Source organism: Laccaria bicolor, genomic scaffold, assembly GCF_000143565.1.
Source record: "Laccaria bicolor S238N-H82 LACBIscaffold_1 genomic scaffold, whole genome shotgun sequence".
Classification (NCBI taxonomy): Eukaryota; Fungi; Basidiomycota; class Agaricomycetes; order Agaricales; family Hydnangiaceae; genus Laccaria; species Laccaria bicolor.
This window is the reverse complement of record NW_001889872.1, coordinates 3347292-3362720: the sequence shown is the minus strand read 5'-3', so window position 1 is coordinate 3362720 and position 15429 is coordinate 3347292. Positions and strand designations below refer to the sequence as shown.

At 46.7% G+C, this 15429-nt stretch overlaps 4 protein-coding genes across 4 annotated transcripts; 1 reads left to right on the top strand and 3 right to left on the bottom strand.

The window, feature by feature from the left end:
* Positions 1-1287, top strand: LACBIDRAFT_291932 (uncharacterized protein). Its single transcript, XM_001874341.1, has 6 exons — positions 1-114; positions 162-254; positions 306-365; positions 421-668; positions 721-912; positions 975-1287. The coding sequence occupies exons 1-6, from the start codon at positions 9-11 to the stop codon at positions 1191-1193; spliced, it is 918 nt and encodes a 305-aa protein (XP_001874376.1). The 5' UTR covers positions 1-8; the 3' UTR covers positions 1194-1287.
* A 111-nt stretch (positions 1288-1398) lies between these two features.
* Positions 1399-3908, bottom strand: LACBIDRAFT_301981 (peptide/h+ symporter protein; the record flags this gene model as incomplete). The annotated part of the gene is made up of 14 exons (XM_001873693.1): positions 1399-1662; positions 1722-1924; positions 1980-2113; positions 2167-2245; positions 2299-2418; positions 2472-2577; positions 2631-2815; positions 2867-2932; positions 2985-3060; positions 3114-3210; positions 3268-3371; positions 3422-3426; positions 3480-3631; positions 3688-3908. The coding sequence occupies 14 exons, from the start codon at positions 3906-3908 to the stop codon at positions 1399-1401; spliced, it is 1812 nt and encodes a 603-aa protein (XP_001873728.1).
* A 1347-nt stretch (positions 3909-5255) lies between these two features.
* On the bottom strand, positions 5256-7638 carry LACBIDRAFT_301980 (amino acid permease; the record flags this gene model as incomplete). The annotated part of the gene is made up of 11 exons (XM_001873692.1): positions 5256-5525; positions 5580-5874; positions 5943-6165; positions 6229-6490; positions 6553-6659; positions 6711-6901; positions 6963-6984; positions 7042-7130; positions 7180-7262; positions 7327-7373; positions 7422-7638. The coding sequence occupies 11 exons, from the start codon at positions 7636-7638 to the stop codon at positions 5256-5258; spliced, it is 1806 nt and encodes a 601-aa protein (XP_001873727.1).
* An 856-nt stretch (positions 7639-8494) lies between these two features.
* On the bottom strand, positions 8495-10009 carry LACBIDRAFT_301979 (uncharacterized protein; the record flags this gene model as incomplete). The annotated part of the gene is made up of 1 exon (XM_001873691.1): positions 8495-10009. One exon carries the CDS (start codon positions 10007-10009, stop codon positions 8495-8497), a length of 1515 nt encoding a protein of 504 aa, XP_001873726.1.
* Positions 10010-15429: the final 5420 nt, after the last annotated feature.

Below are 15429 nucleotides of genomic sequence, written 5' to 3'. Positions count from 1 at the left end.
AGCTCGATATGGAGTTCAGGTATTGGTCGTTCATGGAGGCTCACCCAGCACATACTGCACTTCCAGCCAAGGCTAGGTCCGAAGCTATGGACGTGTTGACGTGGGCTTGGACTGGTGTGTTTATCAAGTTTGCTTTGTTCAACACTAATACTCCGCCGTAGATCGACTCCTTCCCTCACACCGGGCCATCCCATCGCCTTTCAGCCAAGACGAATGTCAAGAGCTTATGACGTTGCTTCGTTCTTTCAATACTGGTGGGTTCTCCTCGTATCCTATCTATATAGAGGTTGACTTTGCCTTCTCAGATAAGCATGACGACCTTGGAATACAAACGCGTATTGTTTCGAGGATCCTTCTCAGAGTCGGTAAGCACCAGTTTCACTTATCTCACGATGTAGCGGTGTCTTACACGTCGTTAAGCTCGTTGGCGCCAGACCTACTTCCGCCCCAACAAGCCCCTACCCAAGGACGTGAGCGGTGGCCGACTTCAACTCCCAACCAGAAGCAGGCCCTTCCGTCGAGTTATCCTCGACTTTGTCGTCTCTTGCATCTGCTTGGGCGTACCTTACCTGTTCCTGGAACGTTCGCGGAACTCTCGAATCGACGAAGAGAGTGGGATGCGTAATGCTGGTCCTGCCCTCGTCATCGGGGCATGCACCTGCTTGGTGGTGAGTCTGTTCATCACATCTTTCTCGTATCGGTCCTAAATCTGATGGGAAGGCTGCGATTGTCTTGAGTGCATCTGTGACCTTCCTTTCTTTACCAGGGTTGGATAGCATTGCGCGTATTGCGGGATTTGTGGCGATCCTCTTCGCCTCGTTCTCGATGGCGTCAACGTTGGTTGCTATCTTCAGGCATAAGGCCGATATGGACACAATTTCCCATTTAGGCGGTGAGGGGTTGGTCATCACGGTACGTCTCAGCAGGTGGCTTGAGCTGGTGATTTGAACTGAAGTCTTTCCTTTCCTTTGCAGAGGAGAACGCTCGTCATGTCTCTTCCCATTGTCTTCCTCGCCTACTCTATCATTGGCTTCATCACCGGCATCGTGCTTTACTCAATTCGTGGTGTGACTTTCGTGGATCCTCACCTTACCCAGAGCCACTTTGGTGACTACACCAAGTGGACTGTGACGGGTTTGGGCGGTGCACTTGCGGGTATTCTAACTATGTCACTTTTGCTCCTCCGACGCTAGGCGTCGACTTGTATACTGTTTCTGATATGTACATTGTACCTGTGCAGCATGTATTTGTTGTTTCTCCGGCTTTATGCAACCATCCACATTCGTTATTTGACTACCTGATCACGGGATTTGAACGCGAAGTCGGACTGCTCCCATTTTCAGAATTCCATGCATTTCGTCGTGAATATCAAGTACAAGAATCAAAGAACGTAGCCCATTAAGTCGTCGCTTCCTTTTCTCCAGCAAACCCTTTACGATTTCCTTGCCCAATGGCATTGAGCTCCAATTCCCGCCTATCGAGATCCCGGAAAGTAAAGAAGAAAATCGTACCAACTATCCAAGCCGTCACGGCGAATGAACCAAAGAGCCACACAAACTTCTGCTCGACGTTAACTGCGACGAGGGCAAAGTTGAGGGCGGAGGAAAGGGCGGTTTGGAATTGTGAGAACGCCATGACGACAGACCTCATGCGTTTTGGTGCCTAGAATGGGTCAAACAACATCAGCAAGCATTTCCGGGGACTGGTGGACAAAAACTCACCTTGGTGAAGGCGTACTCCAAAGAGGTAATGGACGCGAAGATCTCGGAGAGACCAACCAAGATGTATGGTCCGGAGACGATCCAAACATTGAGTGGGGAAGGGTTTGGTGTACCATCTGCCTTGGTACACGCTGAGGGCTCGTTATCGTGACATGGGGAAGTTTTGTTGATGTAGACCTGCAAGACGGCGGAGTAGACCATGGCTTGAGTGGAGGCAGTAAGCACATCGACTTCGTCTGAATTGAAAGTGGCACCCACCGAGACCAGCGACAAGGAATCCTGCGTAGATGCGTTTGATAGGCGTGAAGTTGATACCTCTCTTCCTTAGGAGTGGGTAGATGATTTTGTCGAAGATAGGAATCATAATGATAATGCTGATTGGGTTCAGATTTCTACATCAAACACGTGAGCACTGCGTATTCCATCACACCACGAAAGAGCGTACTGAATGAGATCGTTGGGACTACCATTCAGTGTCATTCCGGCAGCAACCGTTCCGAGATTTCCGTCAATCTGGGAATAGCCTGACTTAAATGTTAGCAAGGACGATGTTGATATAAAGGACTTGACCACTCACAGAGCCAGAAAAAGGGGAAGAATAAAAAGACGTTGCATGCATTGAGAGTACGTGAGACTTCGCCAACGAACTCGTCATCCCAAGTGATTTTCGTAGGAACTTTGCCTTCTTCATAATAACCTTGGGATCAAGCTCGTCAATAGGCGTTGCAATCTTTAAGGAATCGCACTAACTTGGTTTGGCAGGGTCCCAAAAATCTTTTGCCTTGATTGCCCTTATGGTACGGAGAGGGTTGATTGACCATCGAGGACCCAGGGCCATACCAATAACGCGAACAGTCTGCATGCCACCTGTCAGTACCATTCGATGACGTTTTATGCATGATCACAAACCTCGAGAAGGATAGAGCCGCGGGGTGGGGTAATCACATAGTTCTTCTTTCCAGCGATGAGGGCAAGGGGCACCAAGCAGAAGATACCAGTTGGGATGAGATAAGCAACCCAGTAACCGTGATCTCGTGCTACGAAGGATGCGGAGATGGCACCGCACGAGCCGAAATTGATCGCAGCGTAGAACCCTGTTTTGACGTTAGTATATCAGACGACCCCGATGAGGTAGGCTCACGTACAGAGATATATGCTCTGGATCGTAACTGCAGGGGACATAATGACCGTTTCTCCGGAAGGCAGGGTGACTGATGATTCTTTGTGAGTGGGGGGTGAGAGCTGCATCAGAAACAACCCAACCTTTACGGAGTTTCCCCGTATATTGTTCTGCGATCATGGGCGAGACATTGGCCTTGATAGCACCTGCTCCAACGCCCTGCAAATGGAGTCAGCTGTCAGAAGGTGTGTGTTCAAGTGTAGGTTACTCACGATGACAACAATCGACAAGATCAGCAACCCCATTGCGGTGTCAGGGTGGGCAAGAGAAGCAGGAGAGGCGGAGGCAACAAGAATGACGTGGCCAATTCTTCAATATGGGAAATTAGGATAAAGGATGGGCCGGAGGAATGGAAGGTATACGAACAAACAAACGATCGAAAAGACCAAAATCGTGGTGTAGCGTCCCCACATCGTATCTGCGATGATACCGCCGAGGAAGGGGGTGACATAGACGAAGAAGCTGTTGAACTAATGTCTGATAAGAGATATGAATGTCGTGGATTGCTCATTGAACTCACAGTCCCTGAGGTCCATTATTTTAGTCAAGGGCAAAAAAGAGGGTGACGAAAGGCTTACTGATGGAGAAAGAGATCTGCTGGCCTTTACCGAGAGCGCCAGCGATGCCTTCAGCGCGATCAGCAGCAATAACCGCGCCAGTAGTCGAAAAGCGAGGCAAGGGAGCACGAATATAGTTGTTGAAGATATTCGTAGTACCGTAGTAGGTCCAACTGTGTTAGGAATGTACAGTAAGTGACTTGGAACGACCAATGTAATGAAAACTGACCGTTCAGCGAACTCAACGATGACGACCAACCATGCTGTGTAGGGGAGACGATCGGCAACGTGCCTCAGTGTATCCAGGTCATGCTGAGTGACACCTTCGGAGCCTTCGATGATGCTATGGTCCTCGCCGCTCTCGGTTCGGTGGCCTAGTTTTTCATCGTCGATGGAGGCGACAGGGGCAAGAGCGTTGTCCTCCTTCTTCTCCACAGGGAAAGAACTCATGATTGCACGCTGGGAAGGTCGGGGGAGAAGACCTGATGGGAGCGAGCGTGCGACGCATAGTTATATACTTGAAAGCTTGACCGGTAGTGTGTAGCAGCATGATAAGCTGCACCACGTCGTTCTCAAAAGTTGCATATGGATGATTCCTCTTGGCACCGGATTTGGCATGCCAAGTTACCGTGACGTGAACTGGTGGATATATATGGATTTGAGAATCTGTGCGAATAGCGGGGCGTCAGCAGATGCGATCCATTTACTGCAGAGCCCCTAGTCTATGGCGGATCTTAGTGATGCCACTTTGGGAACGAAGTTGGAGCGAAGTGAATTATGGGCGCAGATCCTATCCTGAAAAGTCCGATTGAGAATGATTCTTCAGCTTCAGATCTCGTTCGCTCTCGAGTTTGCAGGGGTCCGCTCGGTGCACATTCAGTTTCCAATCTTTGCAACGCCCGTATCCAGAGCCGCGGAATATATGATGGGCCGGAAGGTTGATCGGGATCGGAGTGGGGAAAATACAAATCCCACTTCTGCTATGAGATTTTAGCGATTCAGAAAAGCCAAGGACTCAAGGAGCGAAAAAAGACTCACAGACACGTAACTAGCGGGGTGGGGTGGTGCTGCCGCTCGATTAGATGAAACGTTGTACTGGCAGGACCATATTCAATCGCATTTTTGCCGGGTTTCTCGCCTTGCAAAGCATCGAGAAAAGGCTTGAAGAAATTGTAGAATCGATACTTAAGGCCGTCGGCCGTAGCTGTACATTGGCCCAGAGCTGATGTTGTCCGAAAAAAAAACCTTTATTTGGCTTCGAAACCCTTGGGCACCCGATCTAACAGATGTAAACACTAAAATAGATGACGACTCCCGAGTTCTCGGCTGTTCTCGGTCCACTCGATTCATTGAACGTTTCTTCACGTATCCTTGACTCCCTTTCGTTCAATGTCCCAAAATCGTTGGATTACCGTCAGGGGCCTATTACCCTGTCAAACCCCGTACAAAATCAGCAACATAGCTCGGAAGGAACTCACTGATGAGTATGTATCTCGTCCACATGTAACAGCTCCACCAGTGAGAGGTACTGAGAATCGAGCATAATTGAGAAACTTGACAAACCGGTCGATCACTTGATCACACGACCACGCATGTTCTATCTGCAGCACGCGTCTTCCGCCAGGGTGTTCGTCATTGGGACCACACTGGCGTGTTGATGCCAAGGATTGTCCCTCTGCGCGATGAGTTTAAAATAGCTTAAAACCCTCCTGGATTATTAGGAGGTTACAGTCGATGACGATTCTTGTCATGTACTACATATGTCGACATGTTGCGGTAGTCTAATGAAATTCACCACTATGCATGCCTCCTAAATGCCACCCAGGTATCATACCACCTCTTCTTCATCGAACGTGAATCAGACAACAATCGATGCCCCCGTTCCTTACGGCCCCTCTCAAGAATAGCTGCTCCCTCTCCCGGTTTCCAAACTGCAGACGTTTCAAAATCTACATTGAGCTTCCCGACAAAATGTTGTTTCTTCCCGATGTAGAACCGTTCGTATGCCGAGTACCCAGCATACAGGATGATATACAGGGCGACGCCGATATAGGTGGCAACTACGTTCTATCGAAATTTCATTGAGAGAGAATTCAGGGATTAATAAATGAAATACCCCACCTTGGGGTCAAACGGCTGCTGCCGCACGGCAGCGTACCCTTGTGCGATAAACATCAACGCCCCCAATACAATAACACCTACCGGAAGGAGCGGATACAGCGGTTGTCGGTAAGGCAAATCAGCAAGGTCCAATCCTTGGGCTTTATACGCTTCTCGAAACCGCAAGGAGATGACACCAATGCTCGTCCAGACCAGTAGCGCAGATATCCCAGTGACGTTGAGCAACCACAAAAATACAACCCCCTCGCCCCAAATCGTCGTTAGGAACGTTAAGCACGAAAGGGTGAGGGACATTCTAGAAATAAAAAAAGGAATACCATAATCTCATGTCAGACCCTGAGAACTTGAATAACTGATACCTACAAAAGAGCTGGAACGGGTACCCCACGCTTATTTACCCGCCCAAAAATTCTGGGTGCGTGTCCAGAGCGTGCGAGTGACAACAACATCCGAGAGCTAGCGAAGAAGCACGAATTCGTCGCTGATAGAACGGCGGTAAGAAGCACCGCGTTGACGACATGCGTGGCTGCTCTGAAGCCTGCACGTTTGAATACTACAGTTATAGGGGAGGCCGCAACGTCAGAGTCTGCAGTTTCCGCGCCCAGGTCAGAGGCCGTGTATAGAAATCATTTATTATAAATCGACTTGCCTGAAGCCGCTGTGAGGAGTGAATCATCCCCATGATTGATACACAACCCAATTGTGAGAATGGTGAGGATGTAGAAAATAACGATTCGGAAGAACGTGGCTTTGATAGCTTTGGGAACTGACTTGTAGGGTTTGGCAGACTCCCCAGCGGCGATGGCTACTAGTTCAATCCCGCCAAAGGAGTAGAATGCGAAGACGAAGGTTTGGGCGAAGGCGGAGAAGCCGCCGATGAACGCTTGGCCGTCGTGGAAATTGGAGAGACCCTGATGCAGAAAAAATTCCCGTTGATCTCGGGTGTGGATGTTTGTTGGAGAGGAGAACTTACAGGACCTGGATGATGTTTGATGCCACCCCAGTCGTAGATAAGGCCGACGATGATGAAGAGTATTATCATCACTACTTTGATCATTGAGAGCCAATATTCGGATTCGCCTGTAACGTGACGAATTAGTATGTATGGAGTCAATTCGGAAAAGAAGATACCATAGACTCGGACATGGATTAGTTGAAGAAAAAATATTGGTACAATGATGATAATGGCCCAATGCCATGGTTGAAGAAGGGGCGACCAATATCCAAGGATCACGGCTGCTGCTGTCAATTCACTCGCTACAAAAATACTCAGAGGCCGTATCGCTTGAGTTGAAGTAGGCGCCTTACGAATTGAAAGACTCCTGAAAAGACGGGACGTATTAGATAGATTAATGCGATATGAACAACACATCAACTCTTCACCATTGCAGCCAATAATTCCACCCTATCAAGACAGAACATTGGATGGATTAAACCAAACGAAGCGCGCAAGAAAACCCACCCAAGGTAAACCCCAAAGCCGGAGAAACAAACCTCGTTCCAAAAACGGCAAAAGCACCAGAAACCGGAAACATCGAAGACATCTCACCCCTGTATATAAACTTCCAATGGGTACTGCGATCATACAGAAGCGACTTACAGCGTTATGACAACAGTGTACACGAACACACCCACGACGAAATATGAAAGGAGGGCGCTCCCTGGTCCCGCCAATGCAATCGCCTAGGGATGGATAGGATGAGCAACTCGCAGTGGTAGAGGCGGCGATACTAGAACCATCACGCACCGATCCTGCGCTGAGAAAGATACCCGTTCCGATCGTTCCTCCTATAGCTGGTCTATGTTAGCTGATAGCGGCGTTCCAAGACGTTTGGAAGATACCAATCATGGTAAGGTGCCGACTCTGCATTCCCCTCTGTGTTTCATTGGATTCATTGGCATTGGCGCCTGAGAAACTCAATTTGCTCCACATGCTTGTCCTTTTCGTTGCTTCCGCTTCAAGGTATTCAGGAGGAGAGTTGGTGTCGTTAGCTTTAGAGGAAAGAACAGCATCTTCAAGATGAGGGTCCTTGAGTTCGCCGGAGGGCGTTCCAGTCATTGAATCGGGGCTGAGAGCGCAAAGATATTGATGTCGTTGAGTAATTATAAGTTCAAGATGTCAAACTCGGTTGACGCAGCATTCATGGCGCCATCGAACTTCGAAAGTGATTGACTTCAGGCGCGCGATTGCGATGCCCATCATGCATCATGATCCGAAGAAGAAGGTGGCCATTGCCAAAGCACTCCGTACGAGCGGAGGTCGACAGTTTGGTCGTTCCTACCTGCACGGACACTTGGCTGGGAGCTCCCGCTGCCTGAAGTGCAGGTGTTGAAACATTGGCGGGCGACGACTCACGACTCGGAGTAGTCAATACCTTTCATTGTAAAATCGTTGGCTGTCGGGCGACAGAAGGGGATGCTCGAGATCTATAATTGAAATGCGAGAAAGTTTGGGCTGGTGGTGGTCTGGCACAGAATTCAAATATTCAAGCCGGAAAAGCACTGAAATAAATTTATCAAATTATAGTCCATTACAACGTCCTTCAACTTTTTCACTACTACCCAAGTACATAACCGGACATCAAAGTAAGGAATGCGAGGAGGAGAGAAATATGAGAACAAGATGGAAATTTGATGTATGTATGCTGCAATTATAGTATGACATGGACAGTAGGAAATGTAGAGTATGCGTGAATCATATGATGTAACAAGAGAACGTGTCGTGAAAGGTCGTACTAGAAATCGTGTGTCGTTAAATAATGAAAACATATTAGATGAAATGGGATGGAATGGGGTGGGATGAGATGGATGCTGTAGGATCAAACGAAAAAAAATGCAGGAAACATGGCGGAATGGAGGAAGGGAAGCAAAACCAGGAAAATCAGCGTCCAAAAATCAACGTCCATCGTTCACATTCATCGCTCAAGCCACATCCCCTCCCCACCCTCACCCTTATCCGCCCCCTCTTCCTCTTCCTCACCACCACCAACACCCTCCCCGCGCCACTGCAAATCCTCCTCATCAATCCCCATCCACCCACCCCCACCAGCAGCACTCATCGAAGCACTCCCCATCCCGCCGCCCCACACACCCCACACACCCACATCCGTATCTTGTTCCTGATCATTCTCATTCTCGAACCCATTCCACGTCTCCCTCCGTCTCCTACCAGCCGCAGCCCCAGGAGTAGGCCTCCTCGTTTCTTCCCTCTCCCGGTCCCAGGCAGTTAGGATTTGTTGCTGGTAAAAGGTGGGAGGGGTAGTTTGTTGATAAAAGCTCGTTGAGCTCGAACTTGTTGTAGGCTGCACGCCGGACTCTTGACTCCGCATTGGGAAACTGGACTCCCGGTCCCGGAAAGTGGAGCTCGATGACTCGAACGAGGATGGAGAAGATGTGATGTGTCGGTCAAAGTATATCGTCGAAGGTTCCTGCATGCTGATAGTGGATGGCACTTCCGAAGCGCCTTTTGGTGGGAGGTTGTACTCAGGGTACGAAGTAACAGCACTTGAAAAGAAAGAATGCACTTGAAACGCCGACTTCGAAGAAGAGGGTGTCGGATGCCAGTACCGCGGGCCTTCAGGACCCAGCGGAAACCCTTGCGCATCGCTCGGCCACGGGGCCTGTAGGGACGAAGTATAATGCTTATGCCCAGGGGAGTACATCCCACTCGCAGCCATCCTACACGGGATATACCTCGTCCCCAACGGATTACCACACACCGCGCATCCCACGCCCTCCTTGACACAGCCGCAAGAACTGCGCTCAAACTTCGCGGCTTCCTCGGTGTTGTCGAAATAGTGTGCTTCCAAGGGGACGACGCAGCTTGAGGCGGGGGTCCGCGCGGCCCACATGTGCACTCTTGGACGGGGGGCAGCGCGCAGGTGGATAATGGCGCCGCACCCGTTCGTCTTTCGCCGTGTGGGTATTTTGGGGGTTGAAGACGAGGTGGCGGGCAGGATGGGGAAGATGGATGGCGTCCATGGCTCACAAGGGTCCTCTTCGCCACTTTGTTGGATCTCAGCGCCGCAAACGAGGGTGTACCGGTACTCTTCAACTTCACTCTCCTCTTCCTCGTGCCTTCGCCTTCGAGAGGACGAGAACCGGCGTTGTCGGTGGGGATACGTCACGACTCCCGGCTCGTCGTCTGAATCCCATGGTGCTGGACTGGTTTCGCGGGGAGCAGTGTATGTGGAGCCCAAGGCATTATGATGTCCATGGTCAAGACGCATAGCACCGCGCCGTCGCAGCCTCGACGCCTCCCCAGTGCGTACTAAATCCGAGAGGACAATAGAGTCATCAACGTCCGTTGGCCGTGGTGTGTCCGACAAAGACGACGAGCTCGACGATGAGGAGGCAGAGGAGACCGACGACGAGCGGTGTCTCTCCGTCACAGTGGGAGGTGTTGGGATACGGTTGTATATCTGAGGCATGTATATATAAAGAATTCGTTAAGTGTCGTTTCTAGTGGAATTTTGAAGTCTAGATAGGTCGTGGTCGTTGAGGAAGCTAATTTTTGAACATGCGCAGTATGCATGCAACGGTCTTCGCTTACGTACTCGTGGCTGTGAGGGAGGAGTCACTATTCACTCCCAGTGAAAACCGGCTCGACGGCGGTTGGATGGCGGACAAAATCGGCGAGAATCCGCACCTAGGTGAGATTCCCGGCATCAACCGAAGGACTTCTTTCCATCACCGACTACTTTACATGTAAGATTAGCTAGACGTAGATAGCGTATACTACAGGTGAATCCTTCTACAGAATAACTAAAGGCACGAGAATGCGTGCAATGTATATATCACAAGTGATACTCAGCAAAAAGCAGAGTCAGACAAGGTCAATAAAAAGTCTTGAGATAGTGAGTAAAAGGTCATGCATTTTTATGGAATCACAGACCGTTTTTCTTGTAGTCATAGCTCAGTCATATGCTAGTCATACCTATGTGTAGTTCCTAGTGCTTGGAAGTCCAGTCCCAAGACTGCAAAAAGACTGCAACTGGACCGGACCAAGACTGCAAAAGACCGGACCTGCAGTCTTGGTCTTTCAGATTTGAGATCACAAGACCGCAAAAAGACCGGTTAACGTGGACCGGTCTTGTCGGTTAAGACTGGTCTTTTGTACCTACAATCAAAACACACCTAAGATCATATTTTTAGGCCAGAAACTGACAAAGATACATACAAAACTGTAAAATATTTTGTTGAAATTGCAGATGTACCTTAGTATTTTTGTATATACATCAATTCTCAACGTAATTTAACGTTCTTGCACTCGTTTAGAAGCTACGAAGAATGTCAATAAGCTTACCGATGCAGAATTGTGAATTTTATTGCATATTTAGTTGAAAAACCGGTCTTGAACTGGTTGTAACCAGTTTGGACCAAGACTGGTCCAAAGACTGGAAAAGACCACAGTCTTAGTCTTTTCCGGTCCTGATCCAGTCTTTTGAGAAACCTCTTATTCAAGTCTCCAAGTAAGTTGACTCCCAAGCATGCTGGCTTTGTTCACACTGTACTTATCTGACCACAAAGAAATCTCCTTAAATTGATTACAACTGTCCACCTCCTAAGTTCCTGCTTGGAATGCAACTAGCTGGTCAACAGGGGGGGGTGATTGCTTCCTTTTTGACCTGCCGGCACACTCCTTATATGCTCCAGAAACCTCTATCTATGTTTTACATGTGTTTTTAATGCAGGATACTTCAGTCTGAATTACAAATATGAAATTTAATGAATGTGTGGTATATTTTGTAGTCTATCTCTGTGAACACTACAGATTTTGTAGTGTCATGTCTTTCATTTTCAAACGCATCAGTGTTTGATGCATACACAGAGTTAGCTGGTGTAGCTATTCTTAGCTTGGCATGATCCTGCCTGTTTCTTTTCTATGGCCTGGTTACCAATTTGACAGATGGCATCATATAATGATTAATGTTTCCTGATGCACTGATGTGCATGCATACGTGTTGCCAATAGCCTTTGGTATTTCGTTGTTTCTGAGTTTTTAATTAAAATGCCTTGTCTTGGCTCATCTCTTCATTACAGAGGTCAGAAGACACTCCGAGGATGTTTTCAAATCTCTCTCTTAATTGTCAGGGGGTTCTTATTATATTTCATATAATGGAATGTGTCTTTTTCCATGTTTGTACTTTTGATGCATATACAGGGATTGCCATACATGACTTTCTGAATGGCCACAAGCCATGCTAAGTCTTTGTACATTTAATACTTAGTTGTAGTTTTTAGTTTCTTGATGTTCTGGACATGCCACTAGGCATTCATGTCGTCTTTCTGTAGTTCTTGTATAAGTATGAGTTTCCACAATAAATCCATTATGTGTTTCTAAACCCTTGGTAGTAATGCAATTCTTCTCCCTGCATTGGGTGTTTACTCTAGAACCTCTTTGTGCTCTATTTCATGGTAGGTGAATCTTAGATAGGATCAAAGTATAATGTCACAACGTGTACTGCTGCCAGTTCCAAAGCCTTTGTCCTAGTTTCCGATTCCACACATTTGCACTTTTAGCCAACTGAGCCGGGTATGCTCATTGACTCTTTGTATCATTGCAATTGTATGTAGTGTATTTCTTAGAGATGACTTCTATTGGTAAAATCATTAAAATCGAATTTTATACAGGTGAAATGCTTTCATCTGTATCAGCATCTTTTGATGAAGAGTTTCCCCTCATTGAATGGCTTTCTACCTCCCTTGATGAACAGTCTCCTCTCTTGACAAATGGTCTTCTCCCTTCTCTGATGAATGGCCTCTCTTGACAAACGGCCTCATCCTGACGAATGGCCTCCTCCTGATGAAAGGCCTCCTCCTGACCAAAGGCCTCCTCCTGATGAATGGCTTCCTCCTGACAAACGGCTTCCCTCTGCCTTCAACAAATGGTCTCCCCCATCCCTCAACGAATGGCCTCCCTCAACGGACGGTCCCTCGACAAATGCAAGACAAATGGCCTCCTCCTGTGTGTTAGGTAGAATGGCCCCCTCCCTCCCTTGACTAACGGTCTTCTCCCTCCCTCAAAGAATGGTCTCCTCCCTCCCTCGATGAATAGCCTCCTCCCTCCCTCAACAAATGGCCTCCTCTCTTGACAAAAGGCCTCCATCTTCTCTTGATGAACTGTCTCCTCCTGTTTGTTAGGTAGAACAGCCTGCTAATTCCCTTACAAAGAGATCAATGTACCATATATAATCTTTACTATGTCAAATACATGTTTTTTTTACTATTTCAATGGAGTGACTAGCCAATGACCAATGTTTGACAGCATGCTGACCGTTCTCATGAATGACTTTGATGTGACCTTCACATGACCATCAACTGACTTCAACAATGACTGTTAAGTCAGTGAACAGTTTTTAGAACATTGATAAGTTGACAGGTAGTCAATCATTCATTTTCACTGACCATTTTGTGACAATTTCGGGACCTTTGCTATTTACTGAGAGTGATAGGGAATATGAAATATAAGCAACATGTGAGTAAGGGGAAATAAATGTTAGTAGAGGAATTTCTCCAAAGTTATGGAGGACAGGGTGCAAGTTGTGAGGACATCGTGACCTTGCATATTCCAACACTCTCCCTCAAGGCACAAAAAGTCCAAGCTGAGACACAAAGTACTTGACCTTAGTGGATGGAAGGGCTTTGGTGAGCGTGTTGGTGACCATGTCATCAGTAGGACAGTAGATAAGTTGAATGTAACCATTTTTGATGACATGGCAAATAAAATGAAATCATATGTTGATGTGCTTGGTATGTGTGTGGTACTGGTGATCTTTGATTGTCTGAGAAAAGAGTGGTGGGATCAAGCCTCCCAGGAAAGAGCTGTGAGAGGAGGGACTGAATCCAGAGGCCCTCCTTTGTAGCATGGGTGATAGCAACATATTCACTCTCTGTGGTGGAGAGAGAAACAATAGGGGTGCTCATGGTAGCCATTTTTTATTCCATTTTTGTAGACATAGAACATCAAAAACAAAGTGAAAAATGAACCAAAAAATGGCTACTGTGAGCCCAACCTCCTTGAAATTCTCAAATTTCAACTTATTGTGAATGTGGAATTGAAAAGGAGTAACTTTTATAGCCTTCAATATTGATTACAAAAGGTCAACAATGAGAACCTCTCCAGCATTATTGAATTAGGTTGATCAACATTTTATGCATGCCTAATTGTTTTCATTGTACATGTGTATACGATTATGGACGTACCTTTGTCCCAAGAACCTGTCTCAAGTGAAATGTATCAGCCAAACCTTGTAGAAATCTTTGTTTGCTAAATTAGAATTGTTTGCACAACATTATTCAAATCAAATACTAAGTAGATAAACAACATAAACTGGATATGTAGTACAACAGCTATAACATATATAGACACCTATGATTACATGCACATCAGCTCCCACCACCGATGTAGGCTACTGAGTGTTGTTGAGTCAATACCCCATGATGTCCTTCTGTATATTTACATAAGCCTCTTTTCCATCAGAAATATCACATCTGTATGACCTCTCTCTGATGCCGCTGAAAGTACATTTGCATGAATTTCTAAATGAACATTCAGATTAGCCCCTGAATCTGTCAGTAGCTTTACAATTTGTTTGCAGCCTTAAGATCCTGCTGCTACAAATGCATTATTATGATGTCCACCTGGGGCATGTACATCTGACCCCTTTTCCATCAGCCATAAAACAGTTTCTATATGACTCTGTTGTAATGCTGCTGCAAGTGCATTTCCATAATTTTTTGCCTCAGCATTCACATCTGCTTGTTTGTCCATCAGCAGATCTACAATTGTGTTGTGACCTCCAGATGCTGCTGCCACAAGTGCATTACTATAATCACCTCCCTGTCCATTTATATCTGCCCCCCTTTCCATCAGCAGTATGACAGTTTCTATATGACCCCACTCTGATGCTGCTGAAAGTGCATTTCCATAGATGTTTGCCTCAGCATTGACATCTGCCCCTTCATCTATTAGCAGATTTACAATTGCATTGTGACCTTCAGATGCTGCTGCCACAAGTGCATTACTATAATGACCTCCCTGTGCATTTATATCTGCCCCCTTTTCCATCAGCAGTATGACAGTTTCTATATGACCCTGCTCTGATGCTGCTGAAAGTGCATTTCCATAGATTTTGCCTCAGCATTCACATCTGCCCCTTCGTCTATTAGCAGATTTACAATTGCATTGTGACCTCCAGATGCTGCTGCCACAAGTGCATTACCATAATCACCTCCCTGTGCATTTATATCTGCCCCCTTTTCCATCAGCAGTATGACAGTTTCTATATGACCATGCTTTGATGCTGCTGAAAGTGCATTTCCATAGATTTCTGCCTCAGCATTCACATCTGCCCCTTCATCTATCAGCAGATTTACAATTGCATTGTGACCTCCAGATGCTGCTGCCACAAGTGCATTACCATAATGTTCTCCCTGTGCATTTATATCTGCCCCCTTTTCTATCAGCAACATAACAATCTCTGTATGTCCTTGCTTTGATGCTGCTAAAAGTGCATTTCCATAATATCCCCCCTGCATATTTACATTTGCACCATTTTTTATCAATAGATTCACAAGTGTCTCATGACATTTACATGATGCAGCTTGTAGTGCAGTTCCATAAAATCCACCCTCTGAGTTAGCATCTGCCCCTTGCTCCAGTAGATGGCATGAAATCTTGGTCAAGCCAGCTATTGATGCATAATAGAGAGGCTTAGCATTGTTAAATTGGTTCCTATTTATCCAGTGCTTCTCAACAGCATCATCAACATCATAAATTTGAATCCATCTGGAAAAAGCATATTTATTGGATGCCAGAAGCTTTTTCATCAATTCAAACAAAGAAGAG